Source organism: Rhinatrema bivittatum, chromosome 3 (assembly GCF_901001135.1).
Source record: "Rhinatrema bivittatum chromosome 3, aRhiBiv1.1, whole genome shotgun sequence".
Lineage (NCBI taxonomy): Eukaryota > Metazoa > Chordata > Amphibia > Gymnophiona > Rhinatrematidae > Rhinatrema > Rhinatrema bivittatum.
Genome location: NC_042617.1, coordinates 447,805,278 through 447,831,265, shown reverse-complemented (window position 1 = coordinate 447,831,265; position 25,988 = coordinate 447,805,278). Strand labels below are relative to the sequence as shown.

At 44.8% G+C, this 25,988-nt stretch overlaps 1 protein-coding gene across 3 annotated transcripts in view; it reads right to left on the bottom strand.

Annotated features, from left to right (window-relative positions):
• GRHL1 (grainyhead like transcription factor 1) overlaps nucleotides 1-25,988 on the bottom strand; it is a 188,159-nt gene that overhangs the window by 35,537 nt on the left and 126,634 nt on the right. For all 3 annotated transcript variants that reach the window (XM_029595854.1, XM_029595855.1, XM_029595857.1), the window contains exons 9-11: nucleotides 19,151-19,309; nucleotides 8,858-8,945; nucleotides 6,114-6,253 (exon numbers count right to left, since the gene is read on the bottom strand). In XM_029595854.1, the coding sequence (XP_029451714.1) occupies nucleotides 6,114-6,253; nucleotides 8,858-8,945; nucleotides 19,151-19,309 (387 nt within the window). The remainder of the gene's footprint in view (nucleotides 1-6,113; nucleotides 6,254-8,857; nucleotides 8,946-19,150; nucleotides 19,310-25,988) is intronic.

Sequence of the window (25,988 nt, the reverse complement as noted above, 5' to 3'; positions counted from 1 at the left end):
ACATAAATTCTCTTGATAAAATTGTGTGCACCAAAGAGCAGGGATAACTATGCATACATGATTTTGCCAGGATAATTTTCAAAGCGGATTTATGCACTCAAGTCCACTTTGAAAATTGGTGCATCATATGCACATATTTGTTGGATAACTTTTATGTTAAAAATGACCCCCATAGTAATTTTGCTGTTAAGGGTTTTGTTCACATTTGAGCACTAGATTTTGTGAGATCTCAACACGTAGAGATACCATACAATGAAAGAGACATTCCTTCAAGACAAAAATGCAGTATTGTGCTAGAGGGGTTTCCTGAGGGCTCTTGGGAACTCCATATTAAATTATTTTGTCAGAACGAATAAGGATCAAGTAACTGGATGGTGTGCTAAAAACTGCTGTTCGTAGCCAATTCACAAAGCTAATTAGAAGTAGAGTGCGCACACTGGGGTAGATTTTATAAAAGTACGCCGGATTTTAATAGATATGTGCATAGCCGCGCGTATCTTTTAAAATCCGGGGTCGGCGCGTGCAAGGCTGCGCAAAATTGGCAGCCTGTGCGCGCCAAGCCGCGCAACCTGCCTCTGTTCCCTCCAAGGCCGCTCCGAAATCGGAGCGGCCTCGGAGGGAACTTTCCTTCCACCCCCCTCCGCACCTTCCCCTCCCTTCCCCTAACTAACTCGCCCCCCGGCCCTAACTAATCCCCCCTACCTTTATCGCGAAAGTTACGCCTGCCCGGCACGCCATGGTTCAGTCCGGAGGCCGCGGCCACACCCCCAGAATGCCCCCGATGACTCGCCGGCCGCGACACGCCCCCCAGGAAAGCCCCAGGACTTACGCACGTCCCGGGGCTTTGCGCACGCCGGCAGCCTATGCAACATAGGCTCGGCGCGTGCAGGGGGAGCTTGGGGCAGGTTTTCGGGGGGTACGCGCGTATCTTACACGCGTACCCCTTTGAAAATCTGCCCCACTGTAAAGGCCAACACTAAAGGGAGGAAGGGCAGGCTCTGCATCTCTAAATCCCCCGAGTTAATCCGTCCAAAGTGCAAGGATTCATTAGCACATCAGAACATAAGAGGTTGCCATACTGGGTCAGACCAAGGGTCCATTAAGCCAAGCATCCTGTTTCCACCAGTGACTAATCCAGGTTACACGTACCTGGCAAGTACCCAAACATTAAGTGGTTCCCATTCTACTAATGCCAGTAATAGCAGTGGCTATTCCCTAAGTCAGCTTGATTAATAGCAGTTAGTTATTGGACTTCTCCTCCAAGAACTTATCCAAACTTTTTTTAAACCCAGCTACACTAACTGCACTAACCATATCCTCTGGCAACAAATTCCAGGGCTTAATTGTGCATTGAGTGAAAAAGAATTTTCTCTGATTTGTTTTAAATATGCTACCTTCTAACTTCATGGAGTGCCCACTAGTTCTTCTATTATCTGAAAGAGTAAATAACCAATTCATATTTACCCGCTCTAGACTTCTCATGATTTTATAGAACTCTATCATATCTCCCCTCAGCCGTCTCTTTTTCAAGCTGAACAGCCCTAACCTCTTTAGCCATTCCTCAGAGGGGAGTTGTTCTATCCCCTTTATCATTTTGGTTGCCCTTCTCTGTACCTTCACCAGTGCAATTATATCTTTTTTTAGATGCAGCAACCAGAATTATGTACAGTACTCAAGGTACAGTCTCACTATGGAGCAAAACAGAGGCATTATGACATTTTCTGTTTTATTCACCATTCCCTTCCTAATAATTCCTAATGTTCTGTTTGGTTTTTTGACTGCCGCAGCAAAGTGCGTTGACGATTTCAATGTATTGTCCACTATGACACCTAGATCTTTTTTCTGGGTGGTAACTCCTAACATGAAACCTAACATTGTGTAACTACAGCATGGGTTATTTTTCCCTGTATGCATCACCTTCCAATTGTCCACGTTAAATTTCATCTGCCATTTGGACGTCCAATCTTTCAGGTTTGCAAGGTCCTCCTGCAATTTATCACAAGCCGCTTATGATTTAACTACTCTGAATAATATCATGTCATCTACAAATCTGATCACCTCACTTGTAGTACCCCTTTCCAGATCATTTATAAATATATTAAAAAGCACGTGACCAAGTATAAATCCCTGAGACACTCCACTGTTTACCTCTCTCCATTGAGAAAACTGACCATTTAAACCTACACTCAGTTTCCTGTCTTTTAAACAATTTGCAATCCACAAAAGCATATTTCTTTCTATCCTATGACTTTTTAATTTTCTTAGGAGTCTCTCATAGGGAACTTTGTCAAAATACTTCTGAAAGCTGGGGAGGAGTCCAAGATGGCTAACTGTTCCTGCTCTGCATTTCGGTTTCCTCTATACTTGTTACTTCTTCACTTTTTCAGCGAAAATGCCGCACAAAAAAAAAGGGAAAGTGATGGTCTTTCCACCAGACTCACTTGGACCTGCCGGGCAGAGATATATCACCCAGTATGCGGTTCCTGGCTCCGGTATGAGGGGCTTCTAGCCCCGTAGACGAAACGCAGAGAGGAGCTACGTTTTCGCCGAGTGAAGTGACCTTAAGCCCACCTGATCCCCGAGAGCCGCTGAGTAGCTCTCCCCTCCGAGAAGTCAGCATGGCTGTGCTTCTAGACGAAAGCGTCAACGGGCAGACACAGCATGGTGGACCTACCGACCAAACGGCAGCTGGAACGGACCCAGCCCTTCAGACTGCTGGTCGTGAGACTCCTGAGAGGGGAGGTTTGAGGACAGGAGTCGAATCTCTGGAAACAACAGGAGAAAGACCGCGTTTGGAGGAGATAGGAGAGAACATCTTGGCTCCCCTGGAGATTGTGAAACCAGCGGTAATAATAATGGGACTTAATGGCAGGAATGGCCCAATCATTTAGCGCACAGTCCCGATTACTGGGAAAATTTGAAAAAAGATTGGACTCAGTAGAAAAGGAACATTCAAAGTTGCTACAAGATCATGCTAACACTATACAAGTTTTGTCTGATGATATTAAAGGAGTTCAAGATACAAATGCATTTTCATGAAGGATCGTATAACGTCTTTGAGGAGACTTGAGTTGATAGAAAATTACCTGAGACATTTGAATGTGAGAATGCTAAATTTTCCGAAGATTATGGGGGAACCTCCACTGGTGACTTTCAAAAGATTTGTGACTGAGACTCTAAAAATTCCTATGGAATTGGTTCCATCGGTTAAAAAACTTTTATTTTTACCAACAAGAAAGAGTCCCTCCCAGACATCCCCAGACATTGGGAGTTGGGGATGAATTTGCAAATCTAACAGATTACTTGGAAGTCACAGAACATGCAGTTCTCTTCATTTCTTTTTTCACTGAGTATGATATGAGTCAGTTGATGAAAGCTTATTTCAAGAATTTAAATGTTTCCTTTATGGGAGGAGTGGTACGGGTCTACCCAGACCTTTCAAGAACCACTCAACAACGCAGGAAATGTTTCTTGTCGATGCGGCCCGAAGCTTTGGCTAAGGGCGCGAGCTTCCTACTTAGGTAGCCATGCAAATGAATATTTAAATTATCTGGAAATACATATATTTTCTTCTTGCCAGAGCAACTGAGACAGTTCCTAAATGGGAGGGCATAAAGCTGCAAATACGAGGGATTTAATAAGTAATGATACGGCGCGACAGGCAATAATGTTAAATTTATAATATGTTGCTTTTATACTCCTCTGATTTTCTTTTTCCTTCCCCCCATATTTCCAATGAATTTATGAGAAATAATAGCTGGATTTATAAAGATAGTGTTATATACATGAATGAATGTATGTAAATTGTTGCTGTGAGATATATTTTATTTCCTTGTTTCATTTGCAAAGAAGTTCCTTGTATTTATTTTGTAAAATTGATAAATTAAAAATTAAATTAAAAAAATAAACTTCTGAAAATCCAAATATACTACATCTATTGGCTCACCTTTATACACGTTTATTAACGACTTCGAAAAATGCAGATGATTTATAAGGCAAGACTTCCCTTGGGTAAATCTATGCTGGCTGTGTTCCATTAAACCATGTTCTGTGATTTTCTTCTTTAGAATAATTTCTATGATTTTTCACAGCACTGAAGTCAGGCTCACCAGTCTATAGTTTACCGGATCACCCCTGGAGCCCTTTTTAAATATCAGGGTTACATTGACCACCTTCCAGTCTTTAGGTACAATGGGCAATTTTAATGATAGGTTACAAATTATTAGTAATAGATTTGACATTTCATTTTTTAGTTCTTTCAAACCCTGGGGTGTATACCATCTGGTCTGGGCAATTTGCTGCTCTTCAGTTTGACAATCTGGCCTACTACATCTTCCAGGTTCACTGTGATTTGGTTCAGTTTATCTGAATCATCACCCTTGAAAACCATCTCTAAAACAGCTATCTCTACAACATCTTCATTAGTAAACATGGTTGGAAAGAATTCATTTAGTCTTTCTGCGATGGCCTTATCTTCCCTAAGTGCCCCTTTAATCTCTTGATCATCTAACAGTCCAAATGACTCCCTTGCAGGCTTCCTGCTTCAGATATATTTTTAAAAGTTTTTATTATGAGTTTTTCCCTCTACTGCCAGCTTCTTCTTAAATTCTCTCTTAGCTTGTCTTATCAATGTTTTACATTTAACTTGCCAATGCTTATGCTTTTTCCTATTTTCTTCAGATGGATCCTTCTTCCAATTTTTGAAGGAAGTTTTTTTTGGCTAAAATAGCCTCTTTCACTTTACCTCTTAACAAAGCCGGCAGTCATTTAGCCTTCCTTCCACCTTTCTTAATGCATGGAACACATCTGGACTATGCTTCTAAGATGGTGTTTTTAAACAATGTCTATGCCTATTGTACACTCTTAGCCTTTGAAGATTCACCTTTCAGGTTTTTTCTATCTTCCTCATTTTCTCAAAGTCTCCCTTTTGAAAGTTTAGTACCAGTGCTATAGATTTACTTATTGTCCCCCTTCCAATCATTAATTCAAATTTGATCATGTTATGATGATCTCTATTGCCAAGTGTCCCCACCACCACTACCTCTTTCACCAAATTCTGTGTTCCACTAAGAATTAGATCTAAAATTGCTCCCTTTCTTGTTGGTTCCTAAACCAATTGCTTAATGAAGCAGTCAGTTATTTCATCCAAGAACGTTACCTCTCTAGCATATCCTGATGTTACATTTACCCAGTCAATATTGGGGTAATTGAAATCTCTTATTATTACTGCACTGCCAAATTGTTTAGCTTTCCTTATTTCTCTTAGTATTTCAATGTTCATCTTATTTTAGCCAGGTGAATGGGCATATACTCCTATCGCTATACTCTTCCCCAACATACATGGGATTTCTACCCATAAAGATTCTACTGTGCATTTACGACCTGGTTTTAAAAGGGCCACAAACGTAAGAAACGGGCCCGACCACGCACATAACCCCTGTTATACGCCAAAGTGTCAGGCCCTGCAAAAGGGATGGACCAGGGGGTGGGCTGGTTCCAGTGCCATTAGCCGCTGACTTGGGGAAGTGCGTGCCGGAAGCCAGCCAGAACATGGAGAATACTTCTGTTCCTGGGGAACAATAAGTATTAAAATAAAAAAATTAGGGATAGGTAGGGTTAGGTTAGGGGTTGGGAAGGAAAGGGGCAGGAAGGGTAGGGGTAAGGATAGCAAACTTCCCTCCAATTAAGGAGCAGACTGGGAGGGAACTGGGGAGGGGGGGGGGGCGATTGCGTCGCTGTATGTATTTTGCTAAAATCCCCCCCCCCCCCCCACGTGCGAGTTGCGGGCGATCATCGGATTTTATAACATGTGCACACCAATAGAACCTGCGAGGAATTAAGTCTTATCCAGGACCAACAAGCCAGCTACCTGACCTCGGCACCACAATACCAATAAAATCACTTGAAAAGTGTCACGAGTGGTGCAAGTCAGGGGCAGTGGCATGTTTGTTTCTGAAGTTCAGTCTGAAGCTCGCCGAGATCCTGCTAGGGGAGATGTGTAGTCTGTAGAAATGTAATTCCTCCCACTGGTACACAATAATATCATTGCACATGCGCGCACACACACAAACAAACACACCGGGAATGCTCTGAACAATGGAGGCACCACCTACATGAGCTGTGCGCTGCAGGTTGGAAAAGTGCACATCTGGAATAAAGAGGACTGGCTGAGTGTCAAGATCGACAAGTGGCTTGAAAACAGTGATGTCCGTTCGCTTGTGGGATGGAAGTAGGGGCACCTTCACATCTGAAACTAAAAAAAAAAGGAGAAGTGATTAAAACAGGGCCCAAAGCAATGCACAAATCTCATTGTGTCTCTCAAGTTTTAGTACAACAGACCTATGAAAACTTGGGTTGCTTTTAAAGTTCTGCATTAGTAAATCAAACCAGATTAGGAATATGTTAATAAACTACTGACTATGCATGTAAATATGTTAGACATATAAGTCGAGGACAATTTTCAAAGTCATTTACCCAGGCAAACTGCTCTCACGTAATCCGCTGAAAAGCGCATTCACAACTCCATAGCTAAAGAATTCCCTGGCCAGTCTGTGACACATTTGCATTATTTGGTATATTAATATGTCAATTTTATTTTACATTATGAAAATAAAGTAGTTTTCCAACTTTGCTTGTGTATCTATGTAAATCTATTTTAAGACTGGCAGGAAAAAGATGTCAGGTACTGGTAAGGGCATGGAGAGGGGTCCAGGACAGGGAAAGGATCTCAGGGATGGGAGAAGGAAAAGAAGTGAGCTAGGAGGAGAGAACTAGGGATGAAGGGATAGGGGGATGATCAAGGATGGAGTGAAGGGGTTCTGGAAGGGAGATTCTGGGATTGAGAAGGAGGAAGAAGAAGAAGGGAGATTCAAGACCGAGGTGGGAAAGAGCTGTCTCTCTCCCAGCTCCAGTGCTGCTTCCCTTCATATCCTCCCCTTTCTCTCCCTTCCTCCCTCCAACCGTCCCCAGTCCTCTCTCACACATATACACACATACGCACCTATGACATCAATCCTCTCTCACACAACCACTCCCCCCCCCAATCTCTCTCTCACACACATCCCCCTCTGTCGCTGCCCTCTCTCTCGCTCTCACACACACCTCTCAAGCTGACTCCCTTCTCTCACATTCCTCCTAGCCAATTCCCTCTCTTATTTTATTTATTTAAATTTAATGTACTGCCTTGTCATGTAAGAGCTCAAGGCAGTTTACATAACAATAATCAAAATACACAAATCCAAAAAATGAACAGACAATACCAAATACCTCCTCGGCCTCTCTCTCACATCACAAATCTCTCCCCCCCCCCCCCCCCCCCCAAGTCCACTTCTCTTTCTCAGCCCCTCCTACCTCCACCAAGCCTCCTCTCTTGCCCACCTGCCCAACCAGTTAGACCAACAATAGGAGGAGGAGGAGGAGGAAGAGAAGAGCAGCAGTGGCACCTCAGGCTCCGTCCACCTCCTCCGCTGCCAAGCGCCAGAGCTGTGGTCTGAACTGTGTGATAAATTTTGTGGTTCAGAGTGCCAGCTGGGACTCGGGCTGCAGAAGAGGATAACGCACCAAGCCGCTCCTCCTAGTACTGTCAGCCAGATCAGCTGGGGATGATAGGGGGCGGGGGGGGGGGGGGGGGTGGAGAGAGGAAGGGAAGTATAAGCTCAACTAGTCAGCCGCCAGCCTCCCTTTGACCCAGCTCCTCGTCTCCTGGGACCTGGCAATTCCACGGCAAGGGCTGGATTTTGCAGTCCCTGGCCTTGGCTGTGGAATCACAGGAAGCTGTGGGCTCTGCATACGCTACCACCAGAAAGTCTTTTGCCCACATACCAGCTCCTAAAGCTCAGAAAAGAGTCCATTTTTTCATCTTTTGGTAACCAAATCAGGACCCACGGAATCCACAAATGTGCAATCTTCTCTGCTTTGCTTTCCAGCTCTTAGATTAATGAATGCAAAGTCCATATGTAGACACAGAGGCAGAATTCGCCGTTTTTGAAAGCCGAAGCATCAATCGCATCCTGTTTTGACAGCATCCTTCTGTTCTCAAGCAATGCCCCTCAGCGAGTCATTTTTTTTTTTAAATGTCATTTTCCATCTCAGTCACATTCAGAGGGTGATTTTCAAAATATTTAACAGGAGTAATTGCATGCTTTCCCTATGTAAAAAAAGAATGTTCCCAGCCTCTGAACGGGTAAAATTACAGGGGCATATGAAGGGGGGGGGGGGGGAAGCAAATGTACATAAAGAGATTTGATTTTAATATCGTTCCACACACTTTCCCTCCCCTCCCACTCCCCCTTTCAAAGCCCTGACCCAGACAAATAATAGATGTAAAGCTGAAGGGCACTTTTGTACCCATGGACTTTACAGGTCACATTAAAAAAAAAAAAAAAAAGGGTTTCTGCAGGGAATTTCACTCTGAAAATTTAGCTTCCAGGCCAGTGGGTATAAAAAGTACCTTAGACCTGCAAATTTCTGCATGGAAACCGGTGGTTGCTCCCTGAATCACCATTTTCTCTAATCCTTATGATGCCAGTGCTTGTGCCACTCTAGTCTGCTTTATTTTTACATTTCTACAGTGGAAAAGCCTTTCTGAAGGCCCTTGAGAAGCACACGTGGGTTCAAGGGCACACTGTTCTCTACTGCCATTTTAAAGGAAGAAGAAGAAGAACAAGTGGGAGTAAAGTTCCACCGGCCCCCTTAGTTTCAGATTCATAGCAAACCAAACAGCAACTCTGATCAGAGATTAGCCCAGAGAGCCTTGCACATATGTGAGCTGAGACACACAATCACCGAGTGAGATTCTGCAATATGAAATTATTTATTTTATTCACTTTTAAGCGCCGCTGGACCCCTCTCTACTTACAAGCATTCAGCTGGGAGCTGGGCTCAGTGCATTTGCCTTTTCTTTTGCTTTGTTTTCGCTCTTCATCTCTTATCTTCCTCTCTGCACCCTGCCAAATAGACATTTTTAAAATTTAGCAATGCTGTTATCACTGAGGGATGAACCAAGGTATCTGTCTGTCTGTCTGTCAGTCACCCTACACAGAGGTCAGGTTTGGAGGTCAAATCCAGCCAGGCAGGGATGATGCCTGGTGACAAGGATCCTCTGCCACATTTGGATGCAGGTCCAATATCACCACTACCTTGTTTCTTCTGAAGTCTGGATTATCTCAGGGCAGGGTTCATTAAAGAAAACATAATAAGGTGGAGAGGCTCACTCAGAAAAATTCATTTCCCCAATTCACTGACCACTGACCAGAGGTTAAGTCTGTAGCCCAGCGATTCAGCCCGCACCGTCTGGAAGTGGGGACAGCCCTCGCTGGGGCCTGGATGGGCACATCCTGTCTCACTCCGCAGACAGCACCTGCGGTTCAGTCACAGGCAAGGAACCTGTTCTGACTCTCAGCTTCCAAGTCAGAAAAAAACAACCAGTAGGAAGCAGCTGTCTGTGTGAATTCTGTACAAGTTAATGCCCCGTTTCTGCTTTTTGAAAACTGCATTTCTGCTGCAGGCAGCTGAGCTGAGAGGACAGGAACGTTTCCTGCCTTTCATCTGTGATGCAGGAGGAGACTTGGCACAATCTACCGGACGACATCATCACACTGAGTTCCCACTGAGAGTCTCACTCATGAAGGCTTTTCTCTCCCTTTCTATGTCTATGGAAAAAAAGATCTGGATAAATCAGGGGCCAAGTGCAATTACAAGTCTTAGATTATGAACACAAGGCCACTCAATCCTGGCATTGTATTTTTAAGGGAGCGTCTGGTCAAATGAGGTGAGGCAGAGTACACCAGGCAATCTGTATAATACCAGCATGGCGTAATCAGATTCCCCAGAAAGATGACTTTCTACTTATAAAACAGGCTTGCATTATAAGTTAAACAACTCAGCAAATCCTGGTTACATCTGTCAAATGATTTCCATGAACTGTTGGCACTTATTGCGTCAGATAATCATAAAATATAATACATGCTAGTTGGAAAATGGATTTCCCTGAAGTGGAAGGTCACATCACCCACCCCCATAAAAACAGTACAATACCATTGAGTCTTTAGACATGTCTCTATGAAAGGAGAAAGAATAAAACAGACACAGGTCAAACTCCAAAGGGGAACATATAAATGGAGTTAATATTTAAACCTAATTTAGCTGTAATTTACAAATGCAAGCTAAATTTATCTCCTTTGAACCAGTCTGGAACTGCATCCCAGAAAAGTCATTTTCTGACTTGTTGCTTCCAAGTATTAATATATGACCACTAAACCCATCCCCCCAGCAAAAAAAAAAAAATTTTCACTGGCAACTGGCTCAAAAAAGGAGTCCTGTCTATTGGACCCTTGTGACGAAGTGTGAATGTAACTTGAGAAATTCTGAGGTCCACATTCAAAAGCCATTTAGACGGATAACACAAGTTATACATCTAAATGGCTTACCCGGAAATATTTAGCTCTTATCCAGCTAAATTCTAGCTGGGCAACTAGTTACCCATAGGAAAATTAGTTTCTTACCTGATAGTTTTCGTTCCTGTAGTACCACGGATCAGTCCAGACTCCTGGGTTTTGCCCCCCCCCCCCCCCCCCCGAGCAGATGGAGACAGAGCAGTTATCAAAACAAACTCCGCCTATAAATAGGCTGGTGCCACCTACAGTCCGGCAGTATTACTCAATGTCAAAGCAGAATGGAAATCTCAAAACCATTATAACTATATACAGTAAAAGAAACAAACAGGTCCACTGAATCCTCCCAGGACCTGAAGCTTGAGAACCACTTGAGGACAAAATTCAGAACTCTGCCAATCTGAAATAAGATAATATATAAGAACCGAGTGGACTCTCCCTTTCTCTCATGGCTGAGATGGGCGGGATTCTGGACTGATCCGTGGTACTACAGGAACGAAAATTATCAGTAAGAAACTAATTTTCCTTTCCCTGTACGTACCCAGATCAGTCCAGACTCCTAAATTGGGATGGGATCTGGAGAGGCCCGCTGGAAGCACTCCTTCTCCAAATCCTCCTGCAACTGGAGCCTGAACATCCAGTCTGTAATGTCTTGCAAAAGTATGCAAGGATTTCCATGTAGCCGCCCTGCATATCTCCTGCGGTGATACCATCTGACACTCTGCCCAAGACGCCGCTTGCGAACGAGTAGAGTGGGCACGCAGACCCATAGGAAGAGATCTACCCTGAAGGAGATAGGTTGAACTAATAGCCTCTTTTAGCCAACGAGCTATAGTAGTTTTGGATGCCTGCTGTCCTTGTTTAGGACCACTCCACAGCACAAACAGATGGTCAGACACACAAAACTAATCGGTAACCTCTAGGTAACACAGCAAAGCTCTGTGAACATCAAGCTTCTGCAAGTCACCAGCCAAAGGATCCGAACGGTCTAACTCCGTGAAGGCCGGCAGATCAACCAATTGGTTGACATGAAAAGAGGAAACCACTTTTGGCAAGAAAGACGGAACCGTCCTTAAAGAAACTGCCGAATCCGAAATCCGCAAAAAGCATTCCCTACATGAAAGTGCCTGGAGTTCCGACACCCTACGAGCCGATGTAATGGCCACCAGAAAAATCACCTTCAAGGTAAGAACTTTTAGAGTCGATCTCATCAAGGGCTCAAAAGGTGCCGAACAAAGAGCAATGAGGACTAAATTCAGACTCCATGATGGATAGGGATGCCAAAGTGACGGACGCAAGTGTTTTGCTCCCTTAAGAAAACGAACTACAACCGGTTGTGCGGCTAAAGCTACACCCTGGACGGATCCACACAAACAACCAAGCGCCGCCACTTGCACTCTGAGGGAACCACATAGGTTCTCCCCAACCAGAGAAACTGGCATCGGTGGTGACCACTGTTCAGTCGGGCACTTCCAGGGGAACTCCTTGGACTAAATTGTCCATCACCAACCACCAGTCGAGACTGGATCGCACTGCCTCCATAAGCGGCAAAGGTAGATGAAAAATCTCGGAGACTGTGTTCCAACGGGAAAGCAAGGCGGACTGTAAAGGCCTCATATGAGCAAATGCCCAGGGTACAAGTTCTAATGTTGAAGTCATCGACCCGAGAACCTGTAAATAATCTCTGCCTCTGGGTGGGTGCTTCGGCATTAAACCTCTTACTTGGACTTGCAGCTTGGAGATGCATTCCGTGGTAAGAAAAACTCTGCCCTGCTGAGTGTTGAATAGAGTACCCAAATACTCCAATGACTGAGTGGGCTCTAGTCAGTGAAATTGACCACCCAGCCCAGCGATTGCAGGAGCTGAACTACTCTCTGAATCGCCTCCTGGGCAAGTACTTTCGATTTTGCACGAATCAGCCAATCGTCCAGGTAAGGATGCACCAGCAACCTTTCTCTGTGGAGATGGGCTGCCACCACCACCACCACCTTGGTGAATGTCCTGGGTGCTGTGGCTAGACCGAAGGGCAGAGCCTGAAATTGAAAATGCTGATCCAGTACCGAAAACCGAAGAAACCTCTGTTGGTCTGACGGAATGCCTATATGAAGATCTGCTTCCGTGAGGTCTAAGGATGCTAGAAACTCTCCCTTGCGCACCAAGGCAATGACTGACCAGAGCGTCTCCATGCGAAACTGGGGGACCCGGAGACATCTATTTACTTTTTTTTTTTAGATCCAGAATGAGCCAAAAGGATCCCTTTTTTTGGCACTATGAAGTAAATGGAGTAACGGCCTTTCCTTCTTGCCTCTGGTGGCACTGAGACGATGGCCCCTAGTTGCAGAAGTCATTGCAAAGTGTCCTGCACCGCTCTTCGCTTGGTTTCATAACCGCAGGGAGAAATTAGACCCCAGAGATTGGATCATATCTTCCAGGTCTTTACCAAAAAGTAGATTGTGTTTGAAGGGCAAGGTCCCTAGCTGTGACTTGGGGGAGATATCCGCCGACCAGTTTCTCAAAAGAGGAGCCTATGAGCTGAGACAGCTGAAACCATGGATCTGGCCGATGTGTGCAGTAGATCATGTAGTGCATCCGCGTTGTACACCACCAAAGCTTCCAGACGATCTGCCTGGGCCGCCTCTTCATCTGATAAGGCGGCATTAGCTTGCAACTGCTGAATCCAGTGGAGACCCGCTCGTAAGGCGAAATTGCTGCAAATAGCCGCATGCACTCCCAGTGCTGAAACCTCAAAAATCCTTTTAAGTTGCACCTCCAAATTCCTGTCTTGCAGGTCCTTGAGTGCTGTAGCTCCAGTAACCGGGATCGTGGTCTTCTTGGTAACAACGCACACTACCTTGGGTAGTCAAAGCAGCTCTAAAGCATCCTCTGGCAGAGGACATAGCTTGTCCATGGCTTTACACACTTTCAATCTCAGGTCCGGGGTATCCCATTCCCGGAAGAGCAAATCTGTAGCCGAGAAATGAAAGGGAAAGGAAGAAGCAGGGCCTCTCAGACCCAGCAACACCGGATCCATAGCACCCAGTTTAGATTCCTCAGGGGGACCTTCAATGCCCAGTTCAGCTAAATTAGAAGGAATAAGGGGACCCAACTCCTCCTTTCTAAAGAGGCGCACCACCTTAGGGTCATCCCCTTCCGCAGCATGCGCCCCACGCATTGTGCCTTGGTGCTGTAAATCAGGGTCTTCATCCTGATTTACATATGATCCTGATTTACCTACTGCTCAAGCTCCTATGGGGGCTTGGGCAGTAGGTCTAGATCATCTGGATCATAATTCTGACTAGAAGTATCCGTAGTAATCTGGGGAACCCCTGACCGACGGGGATGCTTAGGCTGAGCAGGCTCCGCACCTCCCTTAGAGGTAGACCTTTTCTTAGCAAAGGGCTTAGATCCTTGAGAAAACGACCTTTTTACCAGATTGCAGCTTCCCTAACTTCCTCTCCTTGTAAGCTTTATGAAGCAATAACACAAATTGTGACAAAAAAGAGAAAGAGGAGGAGTCAGAGGCCCCCTCGAGGCTATCCTCCATTGCAGGGGAATTAGGCTGTAAAGGTTCCCTGTCCCTTGGAAAACCTTGCTGGGGAGAAAGAGGAGGAGGTAAAACCCCCTCCCCCCAGCGCTGCACTAGACACAACCCTGAATGACTGGAAAATGGTCCCCCATGCCCATGCTGAACGGGAACTGATCAGCCTCAGAGTGAATTGCAGCAGACATCCCAATTGGGACTGGGGCAGACTTTGATTTAACTAGTTTTGCCTTTTTAATATATTTTTTTTTTGGCTCCCGACAGCCCCTCCCCCCCTCCCCCGGGATGCAAGCCGAGCAAAGGCCCTCCCTGGAGAGCCGGGCGCGGACCGACCCGCACACGTGGCAAACGGACGAACGTGGCATCGAGTCGTGACAGGAAAATAAAGACAAAATAAATTAAAGAAAATTCAATGAAAATTCAATGAATAAACAGCAAAACGAAAGGCAAATACCGCGCTGCTTCAGGGAGTGAAGGAGAGAGAGCCAGTGTGGGAGAAAACGAAAGCAAAACTTGTTTTAAATTATAAAAGTTGCCCGGCAGTGGTCCAAGTTGCTGATCCCTTTGGGTGGAGTGAACTGGGCTCCCTGGTGTCGCACCCAAGCTGCTAAGTAGATAAGTAGGGCCCTTGATCCTGTGAAGCAGCTGCCTCAGACCAGTGGGGGATGGCTCTCTCAGAACCTAACAACCACCTGGGAGGCTAACGACCACTGTACTGCCACAAGCTCCTTTCTTTTATATATATATATATATATATATATTTTTTTTTTTTTTTTTTTTTTTTTTAAATTATAAAACTTGCCCGGCAGTGGTCCAATGTGCTGATCCCTTCGGGTGGAGTGAGCCGGGCTCCCCGGTATCGCACCCAGCTGCTGAGAAGATAAGTAGGGCCCTCGACCCTGTGAAGCAGCTGCCTCAGACCAGTGGGGGATGGCTCTCTCAGAACCTAACGACCACCTGGGAGGCTAACGACCACTGTACTGCCACAAGCTCCTTTCTTTTATATATATATATATATATATATATATATATATATATATATATATATATATTTATTTATTTATTTTTTTTTTTTTTTAAATTATAAAACTTGCCCGGCAGTGGTCCAATGTGCTGATCCCTTCGGGTGGAGTGAGCCGGGCTCCCCGGTATCGCACCCAGCTGCTGAGAAGATAAGTAGGGCCCTCGACCCTGTGAAGCAGCTGCCTCAGACCAGTGGGGGATGGCTCTCTCAGAACCTAACGACCACCTGGGAGACCAACGACCACTGTACTGCCACAAGCTCCTTTCTTTTATATTCTTTTTAACTAAAGCTGAAATAATCCAGAAACAAAAGACAAAAAAGTCCCCTAAACTAACTAAACACAAGATAATCAACTTAAGCACACAGCCCAGGCTGTAGGTTTGGCACCTCTCCCATCTGCTGGAGACAGAAAATTACTGCTGGACTGTAGGTGGCACCAGCCTATTTATAGGCGGAGTTTGTTTTGATAACTGCTCTGTCTCCATCTGCAAGAGGGGGGGCAAAACCCAGGAGTCTGGACTGATCCGGGTACGTACAGGGAACTGGAATTTAGCCGGATAATAAGGGGGCATTCCATGGGCAGGCAAAAGGTGTTCCAAGGAGGAGCAGAGTTAGCCGTATAAGTTAAGCTAAACTTATGCGGCTAACTCTGTTTGTGCCTTAGGGCTGTCCTAAAGTTAGCCAGTTAGACATGATATGTTTATCTGGCTAACTAGCCGAGTCGCACAGCGGCTGAAAATGGACTCCACTGTTCCCATACATTGGTAACACATCAGATAAAGACCACAAGGCCCATCTAGTCTGCCACTATTGCAATACTGTGAAATCTCCTTGATCTTTGGTTTTACTCTCATTTAATTATCCCTTGCTTTGTTCAATTCTAATATTGTTTCTGGCTTCTACTAGCTTTCCTGGAAAGCTGCTGCTCCATGTATTCAGTCATTTCTCTAAGAAATATTGCAAGAAAAATTATTGCCATAGACACAGAATAGAAAAAATGGGGGCTTTGTGTCCAACTGAATTTAGTTAAAATTTGTTTATTAGTTCAGAGACAAACAGATGAGTGTCTAAAGGTTCATTAGCCCCAGGGCAGGGGAGCCAGCTATTACAGGGAGTACTGATGTGCGGATGAGAGAGAGAAAAACTTTAACATCCTTAATTACTAAGGTGTGTTAATGTGTGCTTAATGCCAAATGTGGCACTTAACATGTTATTGATAATGTACGTGCTACCGATAATAAAAAATAAAGGGCTTAAAATGTTGAAATTATTAATAAGCTACATCATGTGTGTAAGGGAGGAGGGTTCTTAATTTGTCCGTTATTAGTGTAGCATTATTGTCTCAGACTCTGAATGTGAGTGTGATGTCAGAGTAGGAATTGTAGGTACCACTTCTACTACCAATCAGGCCAATTCAGTAAAAGTCGCGGGAGAGCTTTTATGCGAGTATTAGTGCATGCAATAGGTATTCCACAGGGTGTTTTGCGCGTATCTCATTTACATGCCATCCCCTTATTATATCCCACAGAGGCGCCTGCTATTGCCGCGTGCACTAAAAATAAATACACGCAGAAAAATAGCGACAATTTCAGCATGGGTCTTCTTACATCAGCTCCCAAGTTAGGTGCTCAGTGTTATTTGCCAGCGCTATTTACTTGACTTAGGAGCCTAATGTTAGCAAAGTCAATAGCAGGCTTAATTTTAGAGACCTCAGTTATAGGCATACATTTTCAGCCACACTTTGTAGGACCTTATTTACTAAGCATTTCCCATAAAACCTTTAGTAAATAATCCCCTTAGAATGGTAAGTTAGGCACCTAACTTATGTCCTTAAATTTAGGAGCTCATCCTTTTCTTTCGTCTTCTATATTATTCAGGTAAAATCTTTTCAAAATAAGAACATAAGAACATTAAGAACATGCCATACTGAGTCAGACCAAGGGTCCATCAAGCCCATCATCCTGTTTCCAACACTGGCCATGTTACTGTTGCTAGTAATAGCAGTGGCTGTCAACTTAATTAATAGCAGGTAATGGACTTCTCCTCCAAGAATGTCCTGCATTTACAAAAAGGTAGGAAAACTGGGGCTGAGGAGGGCTGGAAAAGATAGGGCTGCTGGGTAAGCTGGAAGAGAGAGAAGAGCTGCTGGAGCTGGGAGGGTGGGATAAAGTGGTTGCTGGATTGGTAAGGGAAAAGACAGAAAGCAGTTGCTGAGGCTTTAGGAAGAGAGAAGAGTAGCTGTGAGAGAGAGAGGGGCTGCTGATGCTTGGGGGTGGAGAAGGTGATGCTGTGCCAGCGCCACTGCTGTTAGATAGGTGTGTAATGGGGTGGGACGAAGGCAGGGATGGGGTGCACAAGAATGTAGATTCACCTAAGGCATCTAATACCTTTCCACCACCCTGGGGAGAGATGTAGTGGAGGAAATGAGGAAGACAGGGAGAAAAGGGAAAAGAGACCCTGGAAAAGGGAAAAGAGACCCTGGAAAAGGGAAAAGAGACCCTGGAAAAGGACTTAGGAGAAAACTGACAAGAGGAAAAAGAGACCAAGACCACCGTGATTAGAAAAATAAAATGGCCATACATCAAAGATAGAAAAAAAGCATTTCATTTTCAGTTTAGTCAGCTTTGGAAATATTTGTCTCTGATATCTTAGAGATCCATATTCAGTTACTAGCCAGATTGCAAACTTATCTAGCTAACTTTGGAGGGATATTCAGTGGTGTAGTCGCATCATTGAATATAGCTGGCTATATAGATAGCTGGATAAGTTTATGTAGCTAACTTTAGGACTGCTCTACGAAACAACTAGAGCTATCCAGATATGTTATCCGGCTAACTCTGAATATAAGTTAGCCAGATAACTTATCTGGTTAACCTAACTCCACTCAGAACCCCCCCAAGAACACCCCTATGTTATTGGGCTTAATTTTACCTGGATAATGAGATATCCAGCTAAACTTTAGCCAGACAACTGCTCAAAATATTTAAAAGTTTCATTTAGCTGTATAACTCATAAGTTGTCCGGCTAAATGCCACTGTATATGGATCCCTTAGTGTTTTGCACAGTATAGAAGGAAAAGCATTTGGGGGGGTTTTTCTCCAGTGTTGCACTGCACGCAGAGTGCAGATTTTTGGGAATTTCCATTTGCTTTTTGTTTGTATGTTTCTATTTCTAGTTTGTGATAACATGTTCTATGTCTGTGACTGAGCTGACGGATTAAGCTTGTTCTGTTTTCCCAGTAGGAGGTATATTGGTGTTCTTGGGCTTGGTATAATGTTTGCAGTGCTGCCTTTTCATAGGTAAGGTGGTTATTGTTGAGTTCTGGGAATTAGTAATGATATGGTATGGAAGATTTGCTATATGGATTCCAAGTGATCTTTTCGTATGGTTTTATTTTACTTCACAAAGTGCCTGGTACTGGAGGGAGTTTGCATTGCTTTGACTGAGGCGACCGCAGAATTTACCGTTTTTCATAGGGTAGGTTATAAGGGGAAACCTACTATTTCCGTACTGCAAGCATTGCTGCAGGTCTTAGATGCAGTGTATGTTTTTAGAACTGGAATTACAGTATATTGGGATTCTGTTCCATCCTGTACAAGACTTTATTGGAGTTGTCTGATCTTCCAGGAGTAGTGGTGGGGGTGTGATGGCGTAAACAGTGCCTAGCATTGATAAAAACCTACATTTATCACTAGGGGAGCAAGACTGGGTAAGAATTATGCCGAGTGGGGGAAGGGATAAGAGAACCCTGAAGAGGCTGCAGGTGCTGGTGCCCGTATTTTACCGAGGGGGGGGGGGAGGGGAAGGAGCGAGGATGCCAATTTTGTTTTTCAAGCAAGGTGCTGGTTATCCTAAAGCAGGCCCTGGTTTTGGACTCCTGTTTAGTCACTCACCAGCAAAGGTCAGGTATGGCATGCTCATGGATGTGACGCTCCCCGTAGCACAAACACTAACCGGGTGGCATCTTCTTGTTCTTGAAAGTTTTGGTGAAAGGACTTGTATTTAATTTCTCCAAAAGACGAAAAGAACCGATCTTAGCATTTACACACAAAACAGTGTAAAGATGGCCTAATAATGGAATCAGAAAGGAGCAAGTAAACCGTAGTGCACCTGAGACCTAGATCTTTCAGCCTACACCTCCTCCTTCCTTCCCTTCCCACAACCTCTCATTTTGCCCTGCCCAAGCAACTCTACCTTATCGCAGAAGACTTTAATCTGGCAGTAAGCCCTGTGGACAGGTTTGTTGCTCCTGTTGTTGTAGCTGTAGGTGTCGATCTGGAGGTTCAGAGGGAGCCCTTTCACGCCCTTCTGAGAAGAGAAGTCGGTGCTCAGGCAGTTCACAGAAATGAAAACCTGCAAAAGAAGAAAAACCTTTTAGACAAGTCAATTAGTAACCTCGCAGCATTAAACCAGCCCGTCCGTCTGATCAACAGCGCAGCCGAGGGGTAAGCGTGCGACAGGAGAGGGAGAGGACCGCAGCACAGGCAGCCGGCCCCCCCGTCTGAAATGATCTGAAAGGCAAACACAGTCCCTCCCCCCCCCCCCAACCAACTGCTAACAGTTCTCTTTCTTCTGCCCTCTCCCCACACAGTTTTATTCATGGGCATACAAAATAAGCAGGTCTTTTTTTTCTTTAAAAAAAAAACTAAAATGAAAAATGTCATTAAGCTTATTTAAAAGCATTGCAGGACATGTGTCCTACGATTTGCTGATTTGAAGAAATAATACTTGTAGTAAGAGCTGGTGAGGCAGCACATCCAAGGCTAAAGGTTCCCATACAGGCCCAGTAAATATTCTCCACAACTCGTCAGCTGTACTACAATAATCTTTATGGCTTAGGTCTTCGGAGCTTGCCTATCTTCCTAGGGCAGCTTCGGTTCAGGGTTCTCTTTTGTACTGTTCTAGGCTTTTACGATTGCTTCTATCCGAAAATGCTTTACAGACAGAATGCACAGAAGCTGCGGCTGATATGAACCAGTCTCTGTTCTTCATGTTATACGGTTTGATTATTTATATTCTCTCTCTATATCTATATATATATTTATTTTTTTTTTGCAGTTAATATCCTCACTGATACATTCAATACATAAAAGCCTACAATGAAAAATATCTAGGCTGATTACAGCTTGGCATCATGTTTGCAAAATGCTAGTGGATCTCATGAGTAGTTCAAGGAGTAGTTTTAAGGATGAAGAATCATGAACCAGTGTCTTCCACACAAAGGTATCAAGAAAAAGGATAATGAAGCTGTGCCTGCCCGAAGGAAATTGGCTATTTTTTTCTTTATCCTCCAAAGGACCACTACTCAGGCTCTCATAACAGAGTTAGAATACAAAAGCGGTGAGGCGTGCAGCTGAAGACTGATCTACAGCTAGCACTGCAGAACGTCTTCACCTCTGGTTGCCCTGCACAGCTGTGTAAATAGTTTCTTAGCACTGGCTGCCCAGTGGGTTTTGCTGACTGTGGGATTAGCCATCAACTCTGTTCAACACTCACTCAAAATGCTGAGCAATTCACAAATAAAGAGCCAGCCTCGATCACAGTCCAGTACGGAAACCAAATTTTTACTGGAAAGCTATCCAATAAAAGCAGAAGGAGAGCCAAGAACCAGTTGCAGCCCCAGCACATGTACCCTTTGAGTGCTGGTTTCTACCAAGCGTCAGCTGTTGGTGGTTTCTGTTTGCACCAAACCTGCTGATGCTGTAGTTAAAGAAAGATGTTCCCTGTGTCCATGAGAATGGTATTCCAATAGCAAGAGATGAGAAAATGACAAAAAAAAAAGGCTGAAAGAAGAGAGGTCAGAGAGGTGGTACAAGAGTGACAGGCAGGGAGTAGGACACTCGGAAACAGCATTGAATATGGAGAGAGTCAGAAAGGTTGACAGGAGAATGACTGAGAAGGGTGCTGGGCCACTCTGCTTAAAAAGGAAGGCCCAGACCCAACCGATTCCCTGTGATTGCTCAGAGCTAGCATGATGAAAGACTACCTATAGCCCCCCAGCCAGCTTCCACTACTAAACTGCAGAAGAAAAGCAAGAGAGAGGAGAGATGTGGGACCCAAAGGAAAAGGAAGATGAGAGCTCTGATTCCCAGACAATGACAGGATACACCCATAAGAACATAAGAAATTGCCATGCTGGGTCAGACCAAGGGTCCATCAAGCCCAGCATCCTGTTTCCAACAGAGGGCAAACCAGACCACAAGAACCTGGCAATTACCCAAACACAAAGAAGATCCCATGCTACTGATGCAATTAATAGCAGTGGCTATTCCCTAAGTAAACTTAGATGATCAAAGTAGCAGTAAGAAAAGCCTTGTGATGCTCAATTTACATTCCAATCCTAAGAAAGTGTGCAGAAGGAGGGGGCAGCATGTGCGCCTTTGAGGAACTACATGGGCCTTACCGCTATGAATAGGCTGCTATACAAAAGCAAGTTTGAACTTTAAGCCACTAGAGATACTTGACGGAGACAAGGCCAGCGCAACCTGTTAGGCAGCACTTGTATGGTCATCTACCCAGGAAGAGAAAAACAAAAACTAACTTGAATAAGGAGTGATATCCTATAAGTAGTCAAGCCTCTATGGCTAGCAGCCATACAGACCAGAATAACTGGACAGACTGGTTGGGGTAACTGGTCTTTATCGCCTATCACTGCTGCCACTCTTCCTCATTCCTAGGCATGCTGCTATATTATTTTTCTCCCTCCCAAACACCCACCACTACCCTGCAACTCCTCTCTATTCCAAAGCATCGGGTGGTCCTGGGGTAGCAACAATATCACACCCTCCCTGCATGAAGAGGTTGTGAGCCCATGCCCTCTCACAGGCTCGGTGGCAGCCCACGGTTTCCCCTTTAAACTAGATACCCGCAGAAGAGCCACTGATACAGGACTGCCATGTATGCAGTGCCTCATAGTCCCTGCAGGCTGGGAGGAAGTGATACTGTGGTCACCACATACAGGCAGTAGCTGGTCCCAGGGCCACCCCACTGTTTTGCAAGAGCAAGGAGAGTGCAGGTGGCAGCAGATGATTGGAGGGAGAAAGGTGAGATAATTCCTTGTACAGGTCCTGAGATGAGCATAAAGGAGATCTTCTTAGGCAATGAAAAATGTGATCATTGGGCACTACATATATATATATATATATATATATGTTTTAGTTTATAAGAATTCTATCCCACTCTATTGTAACTTCTAGATGGAGTATAATATAACTAATGTATGTGTAAACAGCGGCACTGCTTGTCAAATAAATATATGCAAAGTCTGGACAGTACAGTTGCCTGCTGCAGCACACTGAGTGAGAAGGAGAATTCATCAATTGTAAAATAAGGGTAGAAGAAACTAATAGTCCCCTCACAAAAATAGAGAATTAGTGTATATAACCGCTCTCTCTTTCTGTTTGATTCAACTAACTAAGGTCGATATAGTAACGTTGAGTTAAAGATTCCCGGTCTGTAACGTGCTGGGAGCGCACAATACAGACGAGTAAGGCCATCCAGCGATACAGTCTCCAGTTTCACGCGTCCTTAGCGCTTCCTAAACCCTTTCCTAAACCCTTTCCGCACCCAGCATGTAAATGAACGAAAAAGCTGTATAATGAAGGAATTAGCTATTCCCCTGCGATACTGTAACGGGCGCTGATATTATCTCCTCCGTAACCCGCTGTTCTGCCGCGGCCTTAACCTGCTAGTTTACCGCCTCCCCCTAGTAGGAGTTAGTGTAGTGTAGTGTAGTGTAAAAACATTGCTTACCCGCCCTGGTCCCGACCGGTCTCCTGCAGCCCCGTCCGGTCCCCTCCTCCCGAAGCAAAAAAAAACCAAACGAAAAAGTAGCAAGGCTCGGGCCTGCTATGGTAAGTGTAAAAAGTGTAAAAAGTGTTAAAAACAAAAAACCTGTGTGTTATATAAAAAAATAAAACAATTTTAAATACCTGTCGGAGGGCCGTGGGTCCAGGCGGCCGGTGGGCGGCGGGCAGCCATCAGCGGCATCCGGTAGTCCCTTCTCCCTTCCTCCCTCCCTCCCCTGCCTGGATGAGCGCCAAAATCGCACGGGTGGGTCGGCAGCGGGGGGGCGGCAGCAGGATCCGGGAGCGGCGGGTAGGCAGCAGCGGGGTCCGGGGGGGCAGCGGCAGCGGGGTCCGGGGGGGCAGTGGCAGCAGGATCCAGGGGCGGCAGCGAGATCCGAGGAGCGAGTAGCGGCAGCGTGTTCGATCGGGCAGGCAGGTAGGTGGCAAAATAAAGATGGCCGCCTGCACGGGAAAATCGTGCAATTGGCCGCTGAAGACGTGACGTCACGACGTTTGGCGTCACGGGGTGTGACGTCACGTCTTCAGCGGCCAATTGCACGATTTTCCCGTGCAGGCGGCCATCTTTATTTTGCCACCTACCTGCCTGCCCGATCGAACACGCTGCCGCTACTCGCTCCTCGGATCTCGCTGCCGCCCCCGGACCCCGCTGCCGCTGCCCCCCCGGACCCCGCTGCCGCCTACCCGCCGCTCCCGGATCCTGCTGCCGCCCCCCCCCCGCTGCCGCCCCCCCCCCCCCCGCTGCCGACCCGCCCGTGCGATTTTGGCGCTCATCCAGGCAGGGGAGGGAGGGAGGAAGGGAGAAGGGACTACCGGATGCCGCTGATGGCTGCCCGCCGCCCACCGGCCGCCTGGACCCACGGCCCTCCGACAGGTATTTAAAATTGTTTTATTTTTTTATATAACACACAGGTTTTTTGTTTTTTACACTTTTTACACTTTTTAAACTTTTTTACACTTCCTGGTGCCTGTCATTTCAAATGTCATTTGAAATGACAGGTACCAGCGCACCCAGGTTACTGTATAGGCGCTGTTACAGCACCTATACAGTAAAATAGGTTGCGCGGGCATAACCCTTCCCTAACGCTTCACAGCCGCGGCATGCATTTGCATGCGATTAGAGGAGAGTATCGGGGAGTTAGTGAAGAGAACTGTGCGTGTGGGGAGGAAGGGTGCGCCTGACACTGCCGCACTGTTTTTACCGCGGCCTTACTGTATCGAGCCGATAGTAATGCAGTAGATGACAGCAGATAAAGACCAATTGCCCTCTCCAGTCTGCCCACTTATTCTGGTCTGTTCAGCTAAGGATTTATTCCAGCTGCAGAAGCTTGACCACTTGTAGGAGATCACTCCTTATCCAAATCAGTTTTTCTTGCCTACTGATCCCTTATTTAATCCAATACCCAGGCCCTCCCAACCCTACATCTTATCACCAAATTTTGGACCCGATGTAATAAGGTACACTCGGCAGTGCACAAACTGAACTCCTAATACAGCAAAGAGTTTTGCACCAACAATGTGCATATAGGTTAGTGCCCTCACACAGAAATTCCATGCTAACGAAGGCATTAACTTTTACACATACACAACCCCCCCCCCCCCCCCCCCCCCCCCCACACACACACACACACAATGCAGAGCGGTGCACTGGCTTAACTCATGTTTTCTTAGTGCTGGAAATTTTACTCCTGGCTAGTGATAATCTATGGATAGAAGCAGGCGTGCTGGTGCCCAGACCTGTAATCAGGATTTCATGCACAGAAAACAAGCATAAATCATGTTTTGCACATTTAAGACTTTTTTTTGTGCACATAAATCTTGCCTGAGTTTTTCCCCTTGTCACCAGAGTTAAAATGTTGGGTTTGAGTGCACATTTTTAACTTACTGCATGAGAGTTAAGTGTGTTTTTAGCGCCTGTGTTAAAAAAAAAAACTGCGCACTGAGAATTTCAGCACACAGTCTTAATGTAGGGTTTATTACATCAGCCTTATAGTTTGCTTTCCTTATTGTTTTGTTTGTTATGGATCATATATAGATAATTAAATAAAAAATAATTAGAAAACAAAAATACATGTCATGTATAAACACAGCCTGGACTGAGGTAGGGGCTTAGGAAGAAGACTAGGAATTATAGGGCCATAATAAACAAGGCAAACCCTCTGTTAAAGAAAAGAAATTGCATCTTCATGTATGGAATAGTTTGACTTATATTTCACTGAACCACTGCTTGAGTGAGAAACATTCTCAGAAGGCCTTGAGACCTTTACTCTTCCACTGTAGTCTTCTGGAGAGCAGACTTCACAATGAAATTAGTGATGAACAGGAGCCCTCTGCAGGCCATGTCTTGAACTGCATGTTATCAAACTACCTTGGGTCACCAGTTCTATTCTAGCAAGCCAACAGCTTCAAGATACCCGCTAGCCAGTCTCTGTTGTATCATGCTTGTGCCTTATTCCTAGGTTTCTTTTTTTTTTTGTATGTATACCAGTTCTTTTCAGTAAATGTTATTCCTTTTTGGAATAATGTGGTTTCTAAAACTCTTTTCCAGCACCCAGACTCTAGCTACAAGTGCTGCTGTCATATTTTCCATGCATCAGGGTGATGTCTGCATGTTGCTCTGGTAAAGATCAGAACAGCGATTCCCCAACTGACTTACCTATGCCCAATATTATACAGTGAAGTAGTTTTCCAATAAACATAATCACCATTACCTCTAAAAATGAAATCTGGCAGAATGAAAAGAAGGAATCTTAATTATTTTGTTTGAAACTACTACCAGCCAGGATCACAGAAAAATCTGGCACAGGGTACACCCCTTCAAATAAATTTGACATCGACTCTATTTAGCTTGTACGTTTGGAGACTGGCATTACTCATTTATAGTAACATTCAAATTCAATTTCTGGATAACTATTTATGAAGACATCCTTTGCAGTTATTTCATTATCATTTACTTTTCCAAATGTATTCCAATTGTCCCTGATGCTGTACTTTCTGTAACCTTTACTTTTTACCATTTTGTAATTTTTCCTCTTCTTTTCCTACTCTTTTAGTTTTAATCATTCTGTATATTACTTTCACAAGGCATGTACAATTGTCATGCCAATAAAGTTATCTGAATCTGAAACCTTTAACCATACCCTGTTTTCCCACCTTCTCGTCTGGCCTGCTACCACCTGGCCTATTAAACTGTTTACAAACTTAGATGCGCCGCCTTAATGTTCAGA